General features: G+C 32.9%; 1 protein-coding gene across 2 annotated transcripts in view; it reads right to left on the bottom strand.

Annotated features, from left to right (window-relative positions):
* TOP2B (DNA topoisomerase II beta) overlaps window positions 1-24,585 on the bottom strand; it is a 72,031-nt gene that overhangs the window by 26,081 nt on the left and 21,365 nt on the right. For both annotated transcript variants that reach the window (XM_023513791.1, XM_023513787.1), the window contains exons 4-20: window positions 24,407-24,470; window positions 19,592-19,737; window positions 18,643-18,740; window positions 16,816-17,028; window positions 14,458-14,631; window positions 11,416-11,517; window positions 11,198-11,335; window positions 9,143-9,281; window positions 8,674-8,831; window positions 8,410-8,535; window positions 7,378-7,488; window positions 7,182-7,287; window positions 4,565-4,674; window positions 4,153-4,245; window positions 3,926-4,040; window positions 1,328-1,449; window positions 717-865 (exon numbers count right to left, since the gene is read on the bottom strand). In XM_023513791.1, coding sequence (XP_023369559.1) covers window positions 717-865; window positions 1,328-1,449; window positions 3,926-4,040; window positions 4,153-4,245; window positions 4,565-4,674; window positions 7,182-7,287; window positions 7,378-7,488; window positions 8,410-8,535; window positions 8,674-8,831; window positions 9,143-9,281; window positions 11,198-11,335; window positions 11,416-11,517; window positions 14,458-14,631; window positions 16,816-17,028; window positions 18,643-18,740; window positions 19,592-19,737; window positions 24,407-24,470 — 2,164 coding nt within the window. The remainder of the gene's footprint in view (window positions 1-716; window positions 866-1,327; window positions 1,450-3,925; window positions 4,041-4,152; window positions 4,246-4,564; window positions 4,675-7,181; window positions 7,288-7,377; window positions 7,489-8,409; window positions 8,536-8,673; window positions 8,832-9,142; window positions 9,282-11,197; window positions 11,336-11,415; window positions 11,518-14,457; window positions 14,632-16,815; window positions 17,029-18,642; window positions 18,741-19,591; window positions 19,738-24,406; window positions 24,471-24,585) is intronic.

Consider the following 24,585-nt stretch of genomic DNA (forward strand, 5'->3'; position numbering starts at 1 on the left):
GTTTACATGGATGGAACTGGAAAATGTTCTTCTTAGCAAAGTACCACAAGAATGGAAGAAAAAGTATCCAATGTACACAGCCGTATTATGAAACTAATTTATAGTTCTCAAATGAAAGCTACAACCTAATTCTAGCCCAAGAATATGGGGAGGGGGTGGAGAAGAGAGGGGAGAATGGCAGATGAGTGGAGAGAAGGTGACTGGAAAGATCACCTATATGGTCTGTCTAACAAGGATACAAGTGAATTTTTCTAGAACTAGAGTATAAATGTTTTAACACAATGACTAAGTAAATGACACAAAGTCTATGTTAACCAGTTTGATGAAAATATTTCAAATTGTATATGAAAACAATACACTGTACCCCATGTTTGCATTAATGTACACAGCTATCATTTAATTTAAAAAATTAAAAAAATATAAAAAAGAATTTCCTATTACTCTAAATAAAGCACATAAAGACTTTCCTCAGACTAAAGAGGAAAACTGGGTGAAGAAAAAAAATCTATACATTCATCAGTAATGATTTCATAAGTAACTCCTTAAAATTAAGATCAGCACACTTCATTGTATTTGTGATCAAATAATTTGACAAATTCACCCCTTAAAGAAAATAACCAATCATATCTCTTCAAAGTTACAGTTCTATTAAACATTTAGTTGGTTCCAATAAACTTCAAATCAAACTTTATACCATTGTATCTACAAATATTTACCTTAACATTGTGAAAATATAACGAGGGCTTGCAGCATCTTTGCCACCATGAAGTCGAGTTCCAAACTGACCAATAGGCTGAAGCAAGTTAATGTTGTTACTGCCCACAAAGTTCTGAGCCAAATTCACAATAGTCATCATCAATGCTTGCTGCAATAGGATAAAACAGAAATGACATTAATTTTCTAAATTTTCTTTAACTATTCCCCAATTTGTATTACTATCCAAACTCTCAATTCTTTCACATTTCCAAAGTCCTCATAAAAGGAAAACTACTTCATTATATGTAAACATCTTTTATTTATTTATTTTTTCTTCCTGAGACAGAGTCTCAAGCTGTCACTCTGGGTAGAGTGCTGTGGCATCATAGCTCATAGCAACCTCCAACTCGGGCTCAAGCAATCCTCTTGCCTCACTTTTTCTATTTTTTTAGTAGAAATGGGGGTCTCAATTTTGCTTAGGCTGGTCTCAAACCTGCAAGCTCAAGCAATCCAACAGCCTTAGCCTCCCAGAGTGCAGGGTTACAAGTGTTAGCCTCCCCACCTGGCCAGTAAGTATCATTTTTAAAGCCAATAATTACAGTTCTTGATTGATTCCAATCTTAATGCTTACTTCTCCATGATGATAAGCAGACATTTCAGCAACAGATCCAGCCAACTGGGCAACTTTTACTTCACGTTTATCATTCCTCTTGAAACAGGTAAATAAAACTTTTCGTTGTCCAGGTTTAAAGCCTATCATTAAAAAGAGCAACCAAATATTACTTCAAGATAGAGTAGTAACAATTCTTTTAGTGGCAATAATGTTCTATATATTCAAGAGAAAAAGGCAAAAACAGAGTTTGCTTTTGAAGAATAACTGAATACAACTGTTACTTGAGATTTTGTAACAAAATAAGTAGATACTAAAAACATTTTTATGCCATTTCCACCTTTCCAAAAGTGAACTACCAATTGAAAGATAACCTTCTAGTCTTAAAAAAATTGTCCAGTGGCACGAAATTCTTTTCATAGGAGTTTCTAAACATTTATACAATCAAATTACTAGTTGTAACTAGAGTACCAGCAAACTAACAATGAGCCTGAAGAATATCTTCTGTTTGTCCAAAATTTTATTTTAATTTAAATTACAGGGCCAGTCAGATATTATGATAAGAAATTCACTTTTCCTCAGGAGAAAGATAATGCTTTCATGGCATTGTTAACAAATGTATACATCGCCACTTTTTTTTTAAGGGTTCAAAAAAAAAAATCACATTGAGTAACTACCTATGTAAAATTAAATCTTTATAAGACCAAAAAAAAAAAAAAAACGACTTCCAGTATAAAAGTTTTCCTAATATGAATATATTAAGTGATCATAACTTCAAATGTAACTTTTCAATTTTGAATGTTTTCACACTGCTTTCACAAAACCCACAAAGTCTTAACTACCTTCAGATTCCATTGGAAAAAGTAACATATCACTATTGAACCTGGAAAAATATTTTAAGTATCCCAAATTAGGGAAAATCCTTAGTAAGGAAGAGGTTTATTGTAGTAGCTAAGAATGCAAGCTTAGAATCCTCACCAGTCTGGATTCTTTTCTTAAATTGGCCCCAATTTAATTACTAATTACTAAACCAGTAAGTCTCAGGGTCTTCATTAGCATAATTGAAATAATTACCTACCTAATACAGTTATCATAAGTTTATATGAAACAATGTAAGGAAATCATTCTGCTTCCTTATCATTCTCACTCTAGGCCAATGAGCATAGAAATAACCCTTTTAGTACATGCTAGCTATCATTCTCATCATTATGGGCTCAGAGGATGGTAGAAATTAGAAGATAATAAAATTTGGCCATTTCAGCTCAGTGCCCATAGCACAGTGGTTATGGTGCCAGCTACATACACTGAGACTGGTGGGTTTGAACCTGGCTCAGGCTAGCTAAACAACAATGACAACTGCAACAAAAAAACAGCCGGTGTTATGGCGGGCACCTGTAGTCCCAGCTACTTAGGAAGTTGAGGCAAAAGAACTGCTTAAACCTAAGAGTTTGAGGTTGCTGTGAGCTGTGATGCCATAGCACTCTACTGAGGGCAACATAGTAAGACTCTGTCTCAAAAAAAAAAAAAAGGCCATTTCCTTGATAATTTTATAATCTAAATGAGGGAACAAAATTAATATAGATACCTAATAAGCAAAAATAAAAGCCACCCAATAATTAGCATAGATGTTTAGGCATCTGAGACCAATTAGACAGAAATGTTAGAGAAGCCTTGATAGAAGGGATGCAACTTAAGGCTAGAACTTGATGGATGGGTAGAACTATCTGCTACTAGCTGAAAAATGGAAGAACAAAAAAAAAAGATCAACAAACTTGCTAAAAGTTAAAAAATAAGAGGGATAAAGCTCTAGATCAGCCTGTGGGCTGCAACCCCTTTTTAACAATGAAAATACATTGTGGCATTAGAAGGTTGAGAAACAGAAAACCAGAATCTTCTATAACTAAAAACAGTTTCTACTTTTTTTGTAAGTTAAAGCATTTAATTTGGGGTAATGAGGTATGAAAGTATTTTAAAATTCAATCTCTGATAAATGTTTTAGAAATTATCAAAGTCCCATTTTATTTTTTTTTTTTTTTTGAGACAGAGTCATATTTTGTTGCCCTTGGTAGAGTGCCATGGCATCACAACTCACAACAACCTAAAACTCTTAGGCTCAAGCAATTCTCTTGTCTCACCCTCCTGAGTAGCTGGAACTACAGGCACCCACCACAACGCCCAGCTATTTTTAGAGGTAGAGTCTCACTCTTGCTCAGGCTGGTCTTGAACTTTGAGCTCAAGCAATCCACCTGCCTTAGCTTCCCAGAGTGTTAGGATTACAGGCATTAACCACCATGCCTGGCCCCATTTTACTTTTTATATTAGAAATTCTACAGTTGATATGAGCAACAGCTTTAAAGATTAGCCTTAATGTTAATTTTCCTGAAAAAAGTGTTTAAAAGTTTCAAACTAAGGAATATTAAGGATTTGAGCCCTACCAAAACATATCTCAAAAGCAATATCAAAAAGACTTTAAATTCCTCTGAATCTGTTCTTCATGTTTTACATGATTTCAAGTAGGAATTTTAAAATATGTCATAAGGATAGTTTAAAGTACATGAAATCAAATTATATGCAATAACATACAAAAATGAAAAAGATATTTAAATAAACGTTACTCACCATCAACAAGAGATGGTATAGATCTTTCATTGTCTGAGTTTGAGAACAGAATCAATTCCTTATTGATGAAATCATTGTAAGTCAAATGTTTTGTTGCTGTACCATATAAAAATTGCTAAGAGAGAAGTTTATATAATAACATTATTGTTAAAATTATTAGTATCATTATTACTGCATGAATTTTAGTCTCTCACTCCTCCTTCCCCCCACCACTCTTTATGACTAACCTCTGGTAGGCCATGTAACCTACGCTGTCTCCTATCTTCCATGAAATTTGTTAACCATTCTTTTCTGTCATCAATCTTCTTCTTACTGAATGCCTGAAAGATTCCAGATAATGATTTCACATATTAAAAATAAATTAATTCTATTAGAAAATTAAAACATACAATGACATAACTATTAATTTCTGAGAAATTAACATTTTTTTCCTCAATATTTTTATCAAAAATACATTTGAACTAAGGTATTTCAACTAAAGAAGTAGAAAAGCATGGTATAATCTGGGAGGAAAATTAAAATTAACTAGTCTGGGTATTAGAACTTCAAGAGTCTTACTATAGAAAATCAAGAGTAAGAGGAAAAGTATGGCAGGTAGGCAGACAGCTAACAATAGCTTTTTTAAAATAGCTTAATTACCAAGGTAATGGCAGCATCATCTTCAGGACCAGCATATCTAAACAAGATGCGATGCCTTTCCATATCAGCAAAATATTCCCTTGCTTCCTTAGCTGTACTGGTACCCAAACCTGCAGAATTTTAAAACGAACAGTGAGTCATGAATGTCAATGGCTGTTTAAAACTATCAATTGAAAAGCTAGTGGGGAAGTTATAATAATATGATAGATCAAGTTATAGTAAATGATGGATCAACCTGGTAACACCCATATCAACTGATCAACCCTAATAGACAAAAAAAAATGACTAATTAGATATTATGAGCCTCCTGACATAAGTACACAAAGCAACCTATTAAATAATTCTGCTAAATAAATCTAATAACAAATCTGATAACATCTCCAATTTAATTACAAGTTAACAGAAAATAAGAGGAAGAGGAAAGTGCTGTACTTTAAATGAAACTGCAGGATACAATTAGTAAAATCCAGAATGTGGGAAATTATACAGAACAAAAATCACAACTTTCAAACAAATAAATTGCAAGGAAAAAGTATGAACAGAGAAATGATACATTAAGAGATTTAAAAGCCTTATCAACCAAATGCAATGGATAGATCTTGTTTGAATCCTGACTGAAAAATAAAGAAAAAAAATCTATAAAAATACATAGAGCATAAACATTTAATATATAACACTGGCAAAGTATTTAAGTATATTAAAAATGGTATGATATTGCCTGTGGCTGGGAAGAATCAACATTTGTTAAAATGTCTATACTACTCAAAGCAATCTACACATTTAAAGCAATCCCTAGTAAAACACCAATGAAGAATTTGAAAAACTAGTTCATTTCATATGGAACCAGAAAAAAAAAACAAATGAACCACATGATTCTTAGAAATAAAAACAAATCTGGAGACATCACTTTACCAGATTTCAGATTATACTACAAGTCTACAGTGATCAAAACAGCATGGTATTAGCACAAAACTAGAAACATAGATCTATGGTATAGAATAGAAAATCTAGACATAAAACCAGCCTCATATTGTCATCTGATCTTTAGTAAACCACACAAAAGCATACACTGGAAAGAAAGAATCCTTATTTAATAAATGGTCCTGGGAAAACTGGTTAGCCACATGTAAAAGACTGAAACAGGACTTGTACTTCTCACCACTTAACAAAAATTAACTCACAATGGATAAAAAATTTAATCAAAGGCACAAATCAACAGAACTCTAGAAGAAAATGTGAGAAAATTCTTGATGATATCAGTCTGGTGAAAGATTTTATGAAGAAGACCCACTGGCAATCTCAACAACACCAAAAATAAACAAATGAGACTTAAACTGAACAGTTTCCGCATAGCTAAAGAACACAACAATTAAAGTGAACAGACAATCTTCAGAATGGGAGAAGATATTTGCATGTTATAAATCTGACAAAGGGCTAAAACCAGAATCTACAGAGAACTCAAACAAGAAAAAAGTAAATAATGCCATTTATCATTGGGCAAGAGACATGAACAGAACCTTCTCTCAAAAAAAACAGATGAATGGCCAACATATGAAAAAAAATGCTCATTGTCCCCAAGCAAATCAAAACCGCCCTGAGATGTCACCTAACCCCAGTGCTGGTGTGGGTGTGGAGAGAAGGGAACACTTTTACATTGTTGGGGGACTGCAAACTAATACAGACTTTTTCAAAAGAAGTAGGGAGAATCCTCAAAGAACTGAAAATAGACCTTCCATTTGATCCTGCAATCCCATTACTAGGTATCTGCCCAGAAGAAAAAAAAATCATTTTACCATAAGGACATTTGCACTAGAATGTTTATTGCAGCTTAATTTACAATTACCAAGACATGGAAACAACCCAGATGCCCATCAATTCACAGATGGATAAATAAACTATGGCATATGTATACCATGGACTACTATTCAGCCATAAAAAAGGGAGATTCTACAATTTTTGTTATTTACCTGGTAAATTTACCTCCTAAGTATCAAAAGAATGGAAAAGCAAGTGCCAATATACTCATTACTAATATGAAATCAGTAGACAAACTACACCCCAACACAAGAGAAAAACTCAATTAAATTCAAGTAAGGGGAGGAGAAGGTAAGATGAAGGGGGCGTGGGGAGAAGAGTTGGGTAAGCTGTCATGTAACAGGCATAACATAAGATGAAGGGCTCAACTACACCTTGCACTTTACCTAACAAATGCAAACAATGTAACCTAACCATTGGTGCCCTTGTATTAATCTGAAATTCTCAAAAAATGTCATAATAATGATATTATGGATAATTTTTAAAAATTCTTTTAGAGATACATATTAGTTATTGATGAAATACTGCATGTATAACATCTGGAAGCATTTAGGCCTATTGGGGTGGTGAAAGAGAAGTGTAGATAAATCAAGATGGGCCACTGAAATGGTGATTCCATTCAACAGAATCCATTATAATACTCAACTTTCACAAAAGATTCTATAGCAATTTTTTAAAAATCAGCAATAGCTATTTCAAAGTCTAAAAGAGATACTTTTAAAATAATTTTTAGCTTGCTCTCTTAACAATAAATTTATATCAGTAGTAACTTCAGAAAATTTAAGTATTTTAAAATACAAACCTTTGTAGTATTTTATTTTCCAGGCTTTCTGGTTTTCTATATGTTTTTTCCACTCATCAAATTCAGGAATACTATAGAAGGAAAGTTCCTGTTTATTTTTGCTCGCCTTAAATTAATAAAAGAAAAAAAAAAAGAAATTAGTTTTTCTGCTACCCTTTAAGACAAAAGTATAAAAATATATTAATACAAATAGTACCTTTACAATAGGCGTAATGAACTCTTCAAGAAAACCATGCTTCAAAAGTGATGGCCAATTGTGATGGATGAAATTAATAAGCAGGCCTTTTATGTGAGATCCATCTTGATCCTAAACAAATATTAGTAAAGTTAAAAATCCTATAATAATTTTATAAAACAAACACTTACATTACCAAATTTTAAAATGAATGTAGCAAAGAGGCAAAATTTCATCCAAATTTTAGAACTGCATTTTATAATAGATTTTATTTAGATGGTAATAGTATTGTTTTGTAAAAATGAAAATAAAGCACATCAATAGCAACTCTTCCTGCCATTACAAAATATATTACCATTCTATCTCTTTTATAGTTTCCAACATTCCAACATTCACTAAAAGAAGGGCTCAAGGATGGACAATACATAAAATAAAGTTCTAATGCCATTCATAGGCAATGGAAGGGGAAACCCATACAGGTATTCACAAGTATTCTCTTGACATAAAGATTGCAAAATTTCTGCTTAAATCTTTGCAGTAACTTTTTTCAGTTGCAGATTTTCTCTGCAAATAATTTTACTTAGCATACAAGTGAGACAAAATAGGTGGATGTATGTAAAATTCTTCCTTTTCAATTTTCTAATTGTTTCTTGATTACGTGATTTTACTATCCAAATCTTCCTAGTTTTCACACATCACAAATCATGTGGTCATATGCAAAATTAACAATTATCTCATAAATTACTCTTATTTGTTAATTCCATCATTTCATTCCTACTTATACGTAGGCTTCATCCCACACTACTATTGTGTATTCTACTCTTCTAGCATTTGCTACACTTTAAAATACTTTTAAATAATAAGATTGTTATCCCAAAAATTAGATAACGTAAAATGTGCTTCACATAAACACTTCCATTGAACAGTGTATTTTTCTCCTTGATGTATAATCTCTTCCACTTACTTGTCTTGGAGAAAGTCTATCATTAAACAAATATTAAAATAATCTGAAGAAGATATGAATTTTAAACATGTGATAACTTTCAAACCAACCTGATCAGTCATAATCATAATCTTTCCATAGCGCAAGGTTTTCAAAGATTCTGCATCATCATAACTTTTCTTGTATTGCAGACCAACTATTTTAATAATATTATTTATTTCTGCATTTTCCATGATCTATACAAAAAGGAAAAGCATTGAAAATATTTTTAAATGTTCAAATATACAAAAAGTGAGTCAGACATTACATTTTAACATTTTAGTAGCAAAGTATTAAAATATCACTTATAGGTGTGAGTATATATACACATATACCTGTTTATGAGAAGCTTCCCGTACATTAAGAATTTTACCCCTGAGTGGAAAAACTCCGTATCTGTCTCGGCCAATCACACCTAATCCAGATACAGCCAGTGATTTGGCAGAGTCTCCCTCTGTTAATATCAGTGTACACTCAAGGGAATGTTTGCCACCTGAGAGAAATTAAAAATTACATATATTCAAAATTCCTCATAATTTACTGAGAGAAAATTAGAAAATTAATAATCACATGCTGACAGTGAAAGAATCATTTTACATTATGCTCAGTATAGTTTAAATATTAAGTATATTTTGAATTCCTTTCCCCTAAAAATTATTAATATATGGTACATTTGATGATTGCCATGAAATAAAATTGTATTCTGCACAAAAAATTATATTCTAACTTTATATAGAAAATAAAAAATGTTTAAAATTAGATAAGTTAAATTTAAAATCTTTTTCAAAATTATCTGAATCTTACCAGCATCATTAGCATCATCCAGTTTGGGAATACCTTTGATTTTACTGTATTTTACTGATGAACACTTCTTGTTCAGCTGAGTCTGAGCCTTAAATTTCACCCAGTTCAGGATACTTTCCACAATTCCACAATTAGAGGCCTAAAAATCAAATAATTTAATTAAAATTTATAGGGCTTAATGTAATACCTGGAGTCTGTGCAATTTTAAGGTATTTTAGGACAAAAAATTATGATGATAATCACGAGGGTACATGCTAGTCAATTTTATTCAACTAGAATGAAACTAAGGCAGCTATACACAATGACCTACTGTACTAAGATACATATAAATATACATTAAAAAGGATGAATTTACTACATATGGAAAAAATTCTATCATACAAACTCCATGAGGAATATGTATTGTTCTTGTTACAAATTAATTGTTAAAATCAACAATAAAAGCTAATCTAACTATGAATTTACCAGCTGGAAAATTCTAGACATAGACATATCTGATATTCTTCAATACAAGACATGAGTCCTGAATTTACTATGACAAATAAAAAATAATATGAAGGGAACAATAGGATAAATTTGGGAACTTATGAATATGACTTCTTTAAATAGCTTGGTAATGAGGATTTCAACATAGTGTTTATACTCTGCAGTGAGTCAACATGTGACAAGGTATTAACCCAAGAAAAAAAAAAAGAAGTTAAGCATATCCAATTCTAAGTCCTAAAAGTTATCTTTTTATCATCCTGGGTGATTTGATTTTAAGTATATACAACAGTTGTTAACAAGAGATAAATTGGTGAGTTGTGTTGCCAAATATAAATTTACTCCACCTAAAATGAAAAAGTATAAAATCTAAAACCAAATCACTTCACCATGAAAACAACTGCCATGATGACAGAAATTTGAGAAAGCATTAATATAGAGTAATTTTTGATCAGAATTTATTATGATCAGATCCAAAAGTTCTATTTCTACAGACCTTACACTGCAACATAAAATCAACTTTTGTTTTTGTTTCTGATAACCTACCTGTGAAACTCCAATACTGGGGGGCTCAGCATCCACAGTACAGTGGTTACAGCACCAGCCACATGCACCAAGCCTGGCAGGTTCAAGCCTGGCCTGGGTCAGCTGAACAACAATGACAACTGTAACAAAAAATAGCTGGGTACTGTGGTGCCTGTCCCAGCTACTTGGGAGGCTGAGGCAAGAGAATCACTTAAGCCCAAGAGTTTGAGGTTTGCTGTGAGCTGTGACGCCACAGCACTCTACCGAGGGCGACATAGTTAGACGCTGTCTCAAAAAAAAAAAGAAACTCCAATATTGGAATTTGACAAATACGTTATCTCTATGGCGATTACACATTATTTCCCCACCTAACTAAACTTCCAAAGGGGAGGGGTTCTGATTGATCACTGCCAGATGTGTTTAAAGGCACATTACAGTACTTAATAGTATTTACTGACAGTACTAATAAAGAAGGGAACTGAAACAAATCTTGACCTCTGTATAGATTACAAGAAGCTACTATGTAGCAGCCACAGGCTGTTACAAATCTAAGATTTTTTATTTGTATTCTCACCTTATTTTAGAAAAGTTAATGTAGCCTGAAAAATTATGTGCAAAGTAAAATGCGATTTTAAAATATGTAGACTATAGCATATTTTAGCTTATGTATATACTACCACAATAAAAAAAAAATAAAACATGTAATGGCAAAAATCAGCAGATGATGTGAAAATGAGAGTAGAAAAGAATATAAGTCTTGTAAGGACCAGACATTTATTAGAGGGAAATCTGAGTTTTAACAATACTGAATGTAAAGCCTAAAATACGATTAGTTACTTAATTCCCTACCCTAAATGCTTGTCAAACAAAACAATAAAGCCTATTTTTTGAAGTTATCAGAATTAAAAAGCATGTTAGTTTACAGTGTAAGCATGCCTATTTCCAGTTAATATGATGAAAGAGAAACTAATTAAAAATTAATAAATTTATCAAGAAAACTACTTGATACATGCAATAACACCGAAAAATAATACAAGTTTTACTCACTGCTTTAAAAAATTTTTCTGACAGTTGACATTTAGACCCAAAACTTTTGGGCTGCAGAGTCATGTTTTCCTTGGTCTGAGAATCAAATGTTGGATTTTCAATAAGGCAATTAATAAAAACCCATATATGGTTTTTTACCTGTTGAAAACATAACAAAAAGAAGTCAACATCAGAACTGATACTTAGTAATTCAATGTAATATATAAAACATCACTTACTTGAAATGGTTTTACTGATACACCAGCTTTGTTCTTTTTCTTAACTACTTCAATCAATTTACCGACAACTTGGTCTACTACATAATCCACATGCCGTCCACCCTAAAAAGAAAAAAGAGCATAGAATCCCAAAATCTTCTATTGTTAGCATGACAAAGTACTTGACATCAGTCTTACAAACCCTATTTTCTAAATGGGTAATATGAGTCTCAGAATGGGTCAAGATTTAAAAAAAAAAAACTTTTTGGGCACAGAGCTGATAAATCACCTTCTGTGGTTTTTTTCTTCATCTCTCTCTGACATTAATTCCGAAATGTTTTCCATACCAATAACCATTCCAGATATCAAATGGATGTTCAATAATGTAATTTAATTTGATACTAACTACCTGGACTTAGCATAGACTCTACAGGTTAACAGTCACAAGAATGGTAGAGAGGGTCAGGGACATGGAAAAACAAACCCTCCCTGACAGCCTTCCATTGGTAAGCAACTTTAAGGGCTCAATTCCACAAGACTTTAGATGTGAATCACAAATCCTTGGCCTCCCATACTTTTAGCCAAATACCTATAAATTAGGGGTTCCCAAAACCCACTTTTCAGTAATAATTTGCTAAAGTGGATCATAGAACTTTAATTCCATTTACAAGTTGATTATAAAGGATACAACTCAATACTCATAGGGCAAGCGAGGGGAGAGATACACAGGGCTTTCATGCCCTTCCCAGATATGCCACCCTCTCAGCACTTCAACGTATTCACCAATCTGGAAGTTCTCTGAGCTCCATTGTTTAGAGGTCTTTATGGAGCTTTCATCACATAGCCAAGACTGAGTATTAACTCAGTCTCCAGCCCCCCAACCCTCTACAAAGGTTAGGATGGGGGCAAACTGAAAATTCTGGGTTTCTAATCAAGGCTATCTAAGGGACCATCAAGAGTCGTCATATTAGAACAAAAGATGCTCCACTGTTACTCAAGAAACTTAGAAGTTTTGTGTCAGGAGCCAAGGACAAAAATCAATATTAGAACAAAAAGACACTCCTATTTGGAAATCAAAGTGTTTCAGGGAATTCTGTGTCAGGAATCAGTCACGAAGACCAAATAAGTATTTCTTATTATGCCATACACCTCCATATAATTCCATATAGCCAACTCGATTATAAAGGAAAAACAATAAAAGATGACACTCACAAGATTTGATCCTAGAGCCTGCAGCAACCACTCAGTTGTCCATCCCATTCTCCACTATCCCTTGTTAATTCATTAACAAATACAAATTATTTTTAAATAGTAACATGTCCATATAAAAAGATTTGTAAACCTACACTACCTTGTAGTTGGGAATAGCCATTCCATTTCTAGGCAACAAAATATTAGCAGAGATCTACTGGGAAAAGCTTCTAGGAAAACTACTGTAGTCCCGACAAAAAGGGAGATTATTTAGCCGGCATATGCATCTGCCAAACCTATTCTCACTCCCCAGTAAAGAGATTTTCAACATGTGTGCCACAGTGCACACTTGTGTGCCATGAGAAGATCTTAGGTGCACTGTGAAAATTTTTAAAGATCATTAATTAAATTGTTTTCTAAAGAAGCTCAAAGCACAGTCAGTATATTCTTTTTTTATTCTTTTTTTTTTTTTTGATCAACGTAATTTACTTCTTGTACCACAGAATTTTAACTAGAAGTTCAAGTGTGCCATGAGATAAAAAGGGTTGAAAAACACTGCCCTAGAACTTGGAAATGAGCGTGGGGTACAATAGGCCATCTTGAGGGCCTGAGAATGAAAGCCACATGCTAAGGATGGCAGAAAAGAAACCCAGGAAGAGCACTGTGGAGCTACAGTACCAGCCTAAGCCTACCCACACAGCCAGTCCCTAGTTGTGAGAGGAAAAAAATAAAAATTAAAAAAATTAAAAATACAATTTATATATTTAAGTCATTGCTTATTAGGTTTTCATTAGAAAATGCATAAGAAAATGCATAAGAAAATGCAATCATAACTGACTCAATTTCTATCAACTAGAGAGTGTGATGGTGATGCTAGATTATTCAAAATACTGAACCAAAACATCAAAAGAAGGTAAAACTTGAACAATACGGCATGATTATGTTGTCCAACACTTTATTATGGTCAAAAAATGAATGCTTTCAGATGATGAGAATTTCATTTGATTTTGAAAACCAAAAGCCTACCAAAAAAATGTTCAAACTCCTTAGAATGGCAGATAATATATTCCACAACCTGACTCCAAAACTGATTCATCTCCTCTTATTGTGTTCTATATCAAAACTCAAGACACAGAATAAGCAATTTGTTATCATTCTAAATGTCATATAAATATGTTCAACTATAAAAACTAATCACACGAGCTTGTTTCTTGATGGCTATTTAAGTAAATTATAATACAGTTGTTTCATAGAAAATAAGCTTTCGGCTCGGCGCCTATAGCTCAACCAGCTAAGGCGCCAGCCACGTACACCTAAGGTGGCGGGTTCGAATCCCCAGCCTGGACCCGCCAAACAACAATGACGGCTGCAACCAAAAAATAGCCAGGCGTTGTGGCGGGCGCCTGTGGTCCCAGCTACTTGGGAGGCGGAGGCAAGAGACTCGCTTGAGCCCAGGAGTTGGAGGTTGCTGTGAGCTGTAATGCCACAGCACTCTACCCAGGGGGACAGCTTGAGGCTCTGTCTCAAAAAAAAAAAAAAAAAAAAAGAAAATAAGCTTTCATTTTCATAAGTCAATTTTGATTTAACAAAACCAGAGTTGGAGGTGTTATTTTGGTTATTTTTGTTATTAATTTTGTAGGGGTTTTTTGTTTGTTTGCTCTTAAGACAGAGTCTCACTATGTCACCTTTGGTAGAGTGCCATGGTGTCACAGCTCATAGCAACCTCAAACTCTTAGGCTTAGATGACTCTCTTGCCTCAGCCTCCCAAGCAGCTGGGACTATAGGTGCCGCCACAATGCCCAGCTAAATTTTATAATTTTTAATGAAGCACTGCTCTACCAGTAACTTAGAACAAGGAATTTCCATACTTACTTTTGTAGTTGCAATACTATTTACAAAGCTTATTTGCTGGAAACCTTTTTCACTCAGTGTGAGACAAACATCCCATCTTTCATTTGCAAGTTCATGAATAACTTTCAATGCCACTCCAGTTTCATCTAATTTGTCCTTCACATAGAGATCTACATAGCTTCGAAATCCATTTACCTATTAAAATACAAAAACAATATACAATTACTCCTATATTAGTACCTCAATGTGAATGACATTAAGTACTCCCCACACTTTCACTTCATTTATAATAGTTATTTTTTCTTTCCTTCTTTTTTCTTTGAGACAGAATCTTGCTCTACCATGATGTCATAGCTCTCAGCAACCTCAAACTCTTGGGCTCAAGAGATCCTCTTACCTCAGACTCCCAAGTAGCTGGGACTACAGGTTCACAGCTCTTAATATACAGATCCAAACCTTAATTAATGGTATTTCCCTAATGTACTCCTTAACCATTATCCTTTAAGAAGGAATTCATTTCTTGTGTACTTGATAAAGAGAGGACTAGTAAATTGTTATAAAATCTTTCAAAAATTGTTTTTAAAACAACAAAGTAGACTTCCAATTTGAATTCAGTCAGACATAAAGTGGGCTGGGGGAAAAAAAAGCTTCTATCCTTAAAAGAAAATAGTTGGTCAGACAACAAATTAATGATTTTCATGAATCTATCAAAGAATAGACATCACAGGACACATGACCATCCTGAAGTCTGGAGAGACAAAGATATCTGTAGGAAATTACAGAACCTAAGTTTTTGCTTACTGGGAACCTAAGTTTCATGAGCTAGTAGGAACATTCAACTAAAAATTTTCATTAATTGCTATAGGAACAGTATAGACTAGCATAAATGTGTATAGGGATCTCAGTCATGAGGGACTCATGCTCTTTTGCAAAGTTTTTCCTCCAAAACCCTCACCAGATTCTCACAGGGAAGATCAGAGAAAATCTAGAAAAACAGGCCCCCTCCCTTGTGGTCCTGGCCTGGAAAGAGAAATCTGCCCAAATCCATCACACTCGTCTCCCTTGAAAAATACAGAAGACAAGAAAGAATGCCTTTGACAGCTCATGAGCAGACTTAAAGTAGAAGAAAAAAAAAAATCAGTGAACTTAAAAAATAGGGCATTAGAAATTTAGAAAACTTAAACAAAAAGAGAAAATAAACAAAATAGACAAAGCATTCAAGAGCCTGAGATGATATGAAACAATATAGCATATACATAAGCGTAATACCAGAAAGAAAGGGAAGAACAAGACAGAAGAAATATTCGAAGAAACAGTAGCCAAAACATTTCAAAATTAGTACAGATCCAAACAACTGGTCCAAAAAGCTCAAAGAACACAAAGCAAAATAAATAAAAAGAAAAATAAAACCACGACACATACAAGCATATCATATTCAAAAAATCAAAGATAAAGAAAAAAATTTTAAGGCAATGAGAGAAAAAAGAAACACCACATCAACAGGGGAACAAGGATAAGAACACACCAGACTTCTCACAAACCACACAAATGAGAAGAAAATGAAGTGACACCTTTAGTATTAAAAGAAAAATGATGACAACCCAAAATTCTAATTCCAGTGAAATATCCTTTAAAAATGAAGGAAAAATAAAGACTTTCTCAGGCAAAAATAGAGAATTTATTGCTAGCAATGCTCTGTAAGAAGTGTTAAAAGAAGCCCTTAAAGTAGAAAGAATATGATTAAAATTAGATTTTGAGATTTATTCCAAAAAAAAAAAAAAATGGAGAGCACTGGAAATGGAATTGAAAATATAATCTTGAACTGTATTTTTAATTGCTCTAAAAGAATAACTGACCGCTAAAGCAGTAAAGACATCACTAATTTTGAATTTTTTTCTAAGTATTGATTCTGGCTCATTCTGTTTTCTCCTTCTGATGTTGATAACATAGGTTAAGAGTAAAATGTATAAGGACGATGACACCATGAATGAGAAGGAAGAGCTGGAGTTACACTGTTACAAAGTCCTTTCACTACATTCATTTGAAGGTAGGCTCAAACTATTTTCAAAATATATTTATTGGTAAACCTTAGGGCAATCACTAAAAAAGTTTTTGAAAAAAAGTATAAATAGTAAATAAACAGAAGAGATTAAAAAATGTTCAATCAATACCAGAGAAAACAGAGTAAAAGAAACTATAAAAAAGAACAAATATAATACATAGAAATCAGCTAGAAAAATGATAGATTTTAATCTATATGTATCAAAATGTGATCATCTAAAAGTAAAAGAGATTATCAGATTAGATTTAAAAAATAAGATCCAATTATATCTTGTCTACAAAATAACTAAGTATTAAACTATTATAGAGGACACTTACAGGCAATTTCTTTCCATTAAACATGACCTTGACCCCTTTACATGAGCCAGCCAAATCATATGCTCTTCTGGTCATGAGGGCCACAATATCCTTGTCAAGTTTTTCCATCTTAAATTTGGACAGATCTGGTTGGAATGTTATACACGTATAATCTTCACCATCAAAATGTTTAATTTTGGCTTCAGAAGTTTTCATCATATTATTCATCCATGTCTTTAAAAGAAAAAAAGTCAAATATTTTATATAATGCTTCATTTCATAATACATAAAAACTCAGCTCATGCAATATTCATTTATCACCACTAAATCCATTTCCCAACCACAGAAATCTTTGAACCTGATATTACAGATGAAAAAATTTTAAATACAGTCAGCTCTTGGTATCCATGGGTCCCGCATCTGCAGAGTCAACCAACTGTAGCTTTAAAATATTGGGGGCAAAAAAAGACACAAAATAACAATAGAACAATAAAAAATACAAATTTAAAATACAGCATAACAACTATTTACATAGCATTTACATCCTATTAGGTATTATAAGTAATCTAAAGATGATTTAAAATATATAGGAAATTATGCTTAGATTATATGCAAATACCACACCATTTTCTATGAAGGATTTGAACATCCTCTGATTTGAGTATAGGAGGGGGGATCCTGGAACCAATCCCCTCAAAGAATGACTACACTACTATTATAATGAGCTCATGTCAAAAACAAATTGCACAACTTTACACACTTTCAGCAAATTATCTTAATTTCTTCAACACAACCATATAGACTTTCGCAAAAGTAAACAGGCATAATGCTTTTCCTGACAAAATTATTTTAAGTTTACATAAAATATCAAAGTATTTTAAAAGACTTCAACAATAATAAAATACAATAAAATTCTGAAATATGAATTTGATGACTCAATGAGGAATCTTTCAAATATACAAAGTAGTCACATTTAAACGAATCTGTGAGGTTCAGGACATTTTCACTAATACTTAACTAAGTTAAAGTCTATTTGCTGAAAGCATTTTATTTTAAAGGAATGGTAGAGAGACAGACTTATATCCAAGGTATTCTGTGCTAACATCTCTTTAGTCTTATAAGACTTGGTTTATATTTAAAAACAAAGAAAAATGGCTCGGCGCCTGTGGCTCAAGTGGCTAAGGCGCCAGCCACATACACCTAAGGTAGCGGGTTCGAATCCAGCCCGGGCCGCCAAACAACAATGACAGTTGTAACCAAAAAATAGCTGGGCATTGTGGTAGGTGCCTGTGGTCCCAGCTACTTGGGAGGCTGAGGCAGGAGACTCGCTTGAGCCCAGGAGTTGGAGGTTGCTCTGAGCTGCGATGCCACAGCACACTACCCAGGGTGACAGCTTGAGGCTCTGTCTCAAAAAAAAAAACAAAGAAAAATTATATATTAGCCAGGTACAGTGGCTTATGGCACTCCAGGAAGCTCAAGTGGGAGGACTGCTTGAGGCCAGGAGTTCAAGACCAGCCAGAGCAAGAGTAACACACTATCTCTACAAAAACTACAAAAAATAGCTGGGCAAAGTGGCAAGCATCTGCGGTCCCAGTTACTGAGGAGACTGAGGCAGGAGGATCACTCGAGCCTAGGAGTTTGAGGTTGCAGTGAGCTATGATGACTCCATTGCACTCTCCCCTAGGGTGACAGAGTGAGACTCTGTCTCAAAAAAAAAACCAAAGAAGTTTTTATATATATATATATATATATATATATATATATATATCACTGCTGAAATTTACTTAAGGTTTTATGAGCTCTACAAAACATTACTTTAAAAAAGAAATAGATATGATTCTCTCATACCTGCTTAAAACTGTGTTTGTATTCTTTGCAAGCTGTTTCTACTGTAAACTTTGTACTGAAAATATTACAAAGTTTTGCACCATAACCATTGCGACCACCTGTTAAGAAAAATTAAATGTAAAAAACTTCAGTGAAAATTATTTTAAAAGAACTTTGTTAACTTACCTACCAGAGGGTAAATCTGTTGCAAAATGGTTTCCCTATTGCATTATCTTATCATCAATTGAATATTCTAGAAGATTTTTAGATTGTTTTTTCATTTAGAGAAAGATACAATTAAGAATTAGCACATGCTAATGTAATTAAAATAGGTACTTTGTAGATTCATTATCCTCAATCACAGTTTCAAAAGAATCAAGTTTGGTTTCTTTCATTACTCAGTAAGTCTACGTAAGTATGAAATCTGAACTTTCTACCAAAGTTGCTTCTCTTTTATAAAATTTTAATCTACATCACTTCCCAGAACCTTGGTTTTAAAAATAAACTATCAATCTACTTGGGCAACATAAGTAAGTACAAAAACATTTGGTATTGGTCAAAGCACTTTCAAAGATAATCTACATTTTTGATCTTGGCCTTCTTAAGGAAAATAGTTTAAAAGCAATTTAATATTAAAAGACACAGGGCTTATACAATAGCAAATTCATACATATAGGCATCACACTAGTCTTATCTAAATCAAAACTCAAACTGGCAGCCAGGTTAAAGTTCCAGCAGTTCTAAGATAACAACAGTCAACGTACTACCAGACTTTATAATGTCACTGTTAGACTATTATCAAAACAATATTATATATGATAGTTTCATAGACATTAATTCTAAAAAGGATGTTCTCACAAAAAAAAACTGCACAGGTTTCCTTTCCTGTAATATTTTATATAAACATAGTAAGTTAGAGATGTTGTTAAGAAAACAATATTTTTCAATCAAAATTCTATTCAGACTTTACCTGTAACTTTTTTCTCATCATCATCATAGTTACTAGATGTTAAAAGCTGTCCAAAAATTAAAGCAGGAACATAAACTTTCTCTACTTTGTGTTCTACTACTGGAATGCCTTTCCCATTATTCCAAATGCTTATAATGTTAGATTCACTGTAAATAAACAAGCAGAGTTTAGAGCTTAAGATAGTTTAAAGATACGTTAATTAAAAAGTAAAGTAACCTTAAAACCTGAATGATCACAAGCAAGATTCATTAATTAGAAGACACTGACTCATCTTTCAAAAACTATTTGCTGAGGACATACATTTCTACCCCTGAGCTATAATTCAAATTAGAATCAATAAGCTCTGCAAGGTTTCTTCTCTTAGGAGAAGAAATTCTCAGCCTCCCAGAGAAGTGCACGTTTATAAGAAGTCACCTATAGATTTGCTTTTCTTTCTATATACATTAACCATGATCTTCCTGCTTGATTCTACCAACATTAACACCTGCGACCCACACAGCTCTGCAGAGCCAGTGGACATTCCTATTTTCATTTTCTTCCTAAAATGCTACAGGAGTGTAAGTGGAAAAGATACAAACAGCCTTAAATGTATCCCATCCTAAGCCTAAAGGTTAAAGAGATGTTTGTATTTTGTCAATCATTGTCATAAATTAATTTTAATAGTTTTAAAATGTGTAGATATTACCTATTTTAGATCTTGTAAGCCTTTCCATAATAAAATCAACAGTTTTAGCCCTGAATGGTATAGAGGAGAGCCCCCTATGGTTAACAGGAACTTGATACGCTAATGAAAGTGTGATGTACTCTATTGTTTGGAGTAGTATGTACCTTTATCCATTTAAGAGACAAATTTTAAAGGAGACACAGCTTCATAACCAATATTGGAAATCAGCTTAAAAAGGTATCATTTACCACTGATTCCTAATTGTTTCACTTACACATATCTTAATCTCTCAAGAATTATTAGAAGTAGTTATTAAACTAAAAAATTAAGTTATAAAAGCCAAAATGAAAATCAAAGATTCAGGAGATAATTAATTAAATCAAAAGTAAAGAATAATCAACTAAAATAAAAAGTAGAACATTAACTGAAGTAAAAAGTTAACACATAACCCTCCCTCCCCAAATCAGCTAATTTTATTTCTCTCACTCTTCAACAGAGCTTCACTTCTCCTAATCTGTTAGGCTCAAATTTTGATATAATTCTCTAGAACCGTAAGCCATCAAATCCTATTAGTTTGTCCTATTAGATTCATTTCATATCAGTATCAATCTTTTTGTCATTCCAAATGCCAGTAGTATAGTCTAATATCATCTTAAACATTGATCACTGCAACAGTTTCTTGTATAGTCACGCCACTTAAAATTATTTTGCATAATTTTGATGGACTTAATCTAGCTTTCATAACACTATTCTTTGATCTAGAACACAGCAGTAGGTCCACATTTTCAACAAAATCAAGCTTAAGAATCTTCTACCTGCATCTTCAAGGCCTGTTATCTATATCCCTCCTGGTAGCCAAATATAATTGCCACTATTCTACAACATGCATCCTACTTTTCCTTCAGGTCAGTTTATTACTCGTCCATATTCATTATCAATTCTTCCAATTCTTTGTCTATAGGTCTTTCCCTTGTGTGATGTCTTTCTCTCTCTTTTGTCTAGCCAAATTTTACCCAAACTTTTAAAGTCAGTTTATGACATCAGTTCTCCAGTAAGGTTTTAATACTCCTAAATGCTCCATTGATAATCTTCACAAAAATACTGTGCTTGAATAGGCTACATATAAAGTTTCAAAAATAATCAAGGCTAAAAAGAAACATTGAAAACAATCTATGACTTACCAACTAGAAAGTGGTTAAATACATTATGATGCATTAACATAATAGAGTACTGGCAAATAGTTTAAAAGAATTAAACAGATCTACATAAATTAATAAGGAAGGCTATAAATAATACGTTGAATAAAAATACAAAGATATTAAATAGTATACATGTTATAATCCTATTTGTTTAACAATGAACTTATTTGTACATACAATTTAGCATAAGTGTGTAATATTTTTGGAAAGCTATAGTTTCAAGCTGTCAACCCCAAATAAACAAGAATACAAATAACAATAACAAGAATAAACAAAATATTACTAGAGAAATATTTTGACTCTGGCTAATGCACTTCCCATACATTTCTTTCTGTTGGCATCAGATAGACACCAGCAGAAAAACAGTTTCAATACAAACTTTTATGTTACTTAACATACCTAAATTCCTCTGTAAGAAACTTCTCTGATACAGTTTGGATATATTTTCCCCCTCCAAATCTCATTCTGAAGTTTGATCTCAAGAGCCAGTTGTTCAAAAGAACCTGGCACCACCACCTCCTCTTCTCTCTCCTTCTCTCACCATGTGACACACCTGCTTCCCCTTCACCTTCCACATTGATTGGAAGCTCCCAGAAGTCCTTATCAGAAGCAAATGATGGTACGATGCTTCTTGTATAAATTGAAGAACTATGAGCCAAATAAATCTCTTTCTTTATAAATGACCCAGTCTCATGTATTCCTTTCTAGCAATGCAAAACAGACTAACACATGCTCCAAATTCTCTAACTTCTAGAAGAGATATCTAAATTCTACATGCATGCCTTGCTAAACCATTCTGTATCTTTCACAACCTTGACTTTTTACTTAAAATGTATTCCTACATCATAGAGTACTACAGGAGGAAAAAAACTGAAAGTCAAGCTGTGGCTAAAACTTAGTATTAAAATCTAAGAAGTGCATTAATGTACATAGTTACCATTCAATAAAAAAAGAAAAAAAGAAAAAAAAATCTAAGAAGCAACAACTTCTCAAAAAATGCTTGCTTAATGCCATGTTTAAAGATATATAAAATTCAATTAAAGGCAGGGCTAAGATTCAATCTTTCATCAATGATTAGCAAACAAGAAATGATAAAAGAAAGAAGAGGTGAAAAATACATTACCTTCACCTTTTCTTCACTGGAATAGCTAAGAATTTTTGCCTTACACTGAAATAAAATAATTTTTTTAGCAGAGGCAGTTAAAATGAGGCGGGAGATAACAAAGAAAAAAAGAAACTAATATCAGATTGCCATTAAGAACTAAATAAATGTGGTGATAATTCTCCTCTTATGCCCAAATAAAAATGTTTGCTGGTTAAAAAGGAAGTTTAAAATGGAGGGGGAAGATAGGAATTATATAGAATTTGTGGACAAAATACCTACAATATAATGACTGGTAAGTAAAATAAACAAGAGCCCTTATCTGTACAGTTGTTTCTCAGCTCACTTCTTTATCATTTTCTTATTACGGTATGCTATATACACCATTTTTTAAAATTCAGTATTATTTGATTAATGTGGCTAACACAAGGTAAAAAAAGGAAACAACTATAACTATGTTCATCAAGAATGTATTTAAAGAACCCTCCCTTCTTCTTTAATTGTCAATCAGAATCTTTCAATTCTGAATTCTGAAAAAGGTTAAAGATGTCAAACATTCAACATCTATTGCTTCTTACTACTTCTCCTAAAACATAATAAATTAACAAAGGTATTGTTTTTTGTTTTTTGTTTTTTGAGACAGAGCCTCAAGCTGTTCCCCTGGGTAGAGTGCCGTGGCTTCACAGCTCACAGCAACCTCCAACTCCTGGGCTCAAGCGAGTCTCCTGCCTCCGCCTCCCAAGTAGCTGGGACCACAGGCGCCCGCCACAACACCGGGCTATTTTTGGTTGCAGCCGTCATTGTTGTTTTGCGGGTCTGGGCTGGATTCAAACCCGTCACCTGAGGTGTACGTGGCTGGCACCTTAGTCACTTGAGCCACAGGCACCGAGCCAAAGGTATTGTTTTTAATGGACAATTTCCTAAATAAGAATTAAAAGGAATCTTGACAGCTAAAACTTTCTCAAAACAATCTTAAATTTTTGTAAGAGTTGTACCTTATAAATGTCTTATACTCCTAACTATACAAATTCTTAAGAATACATTCATTATAGAAATAATACAAATTTTTTAAAAGGAAGAAAGAAAAAGAAAAATAAAGACCTTCAACAACATGGTTATCTGGTAATGTTTTCATATAAAATACAAATAACTTCATGGTGTCATCAAATATAAATTATACTTCATACCACTAATCTCGACCATCACATCGGAAATTAGATTATTGATAATAAACCTACACCAGAATTGTTAAATTTTCATGTTTACTAAGAAAAATCATGCTAAAGTACTGATGAAATTAAAAAGGATAAATGTAATATATTTTATAAAAAGCATGCTAGCAAAAACATAAATTTAACAACTATGCTTTTAATTTAAAACTATATTATATACCTTCACTCTCCAAAAAAAAAAATCACCACAGTGTTACCTAATTAGGTAAACACTTTGTATATATTCTGTAAAACTAGCAAGACCTAAATTATTAAATGTCTTCATAAATAACGAAAAGTCCAAATACTAGTCAGGAAAAACAAATTTAATGTAACTGGAATAGCAGTAACAATAGCTCTTAGACTTAAGTCCCAAAGGAAGGGTAGGAAGGAAAGATACAGTGATTAATAGATGAAACAGCATCCACAGCATCAAAGAAAAGTGATCTCCAAGAGCCCCGAGGGAAGTACTTTGGAGAAAAGGATAATAACTGACACACACACACAAGAGGCAAAAATAACAAAATGAAGCAAAGAGGAAACAAAGCAGTATATTATTCATTTGAGGAGTATTCATAAATTGAGGATTACCTAAATAACAAAACTAAGCATAAAAAATAAAACTTGAAATATACTTACGGATCAATAGAAACTTTAATACAGGTCATGTTCTTATCCCTCTGTTTATTGTCTGCAGCATTAACTACAAAATTAAATATCTTATTGAGTAACATACAAAATCATATAAATAAACAAATACATGGACTCAAATGTATATGCATCACTGCTTGGTATAAATATCTATGTATGGTAATAAT

This window comes from Otolemur garnettii, unplaced genomic scaffold, assembly GCF_000181295.1.
Source record: "Otolemur garnettii isolate 467f Iridium unplaced genomic scaffold, OtoGar3 scaffold00002, whole genome shotgun sequence".
Classification (NCBI taxonomy): Eukaryota; Metazoa; Chordata; class Mammalia; order Primates; family Galagidae; genus Otolemur; species Otolemur garnettii.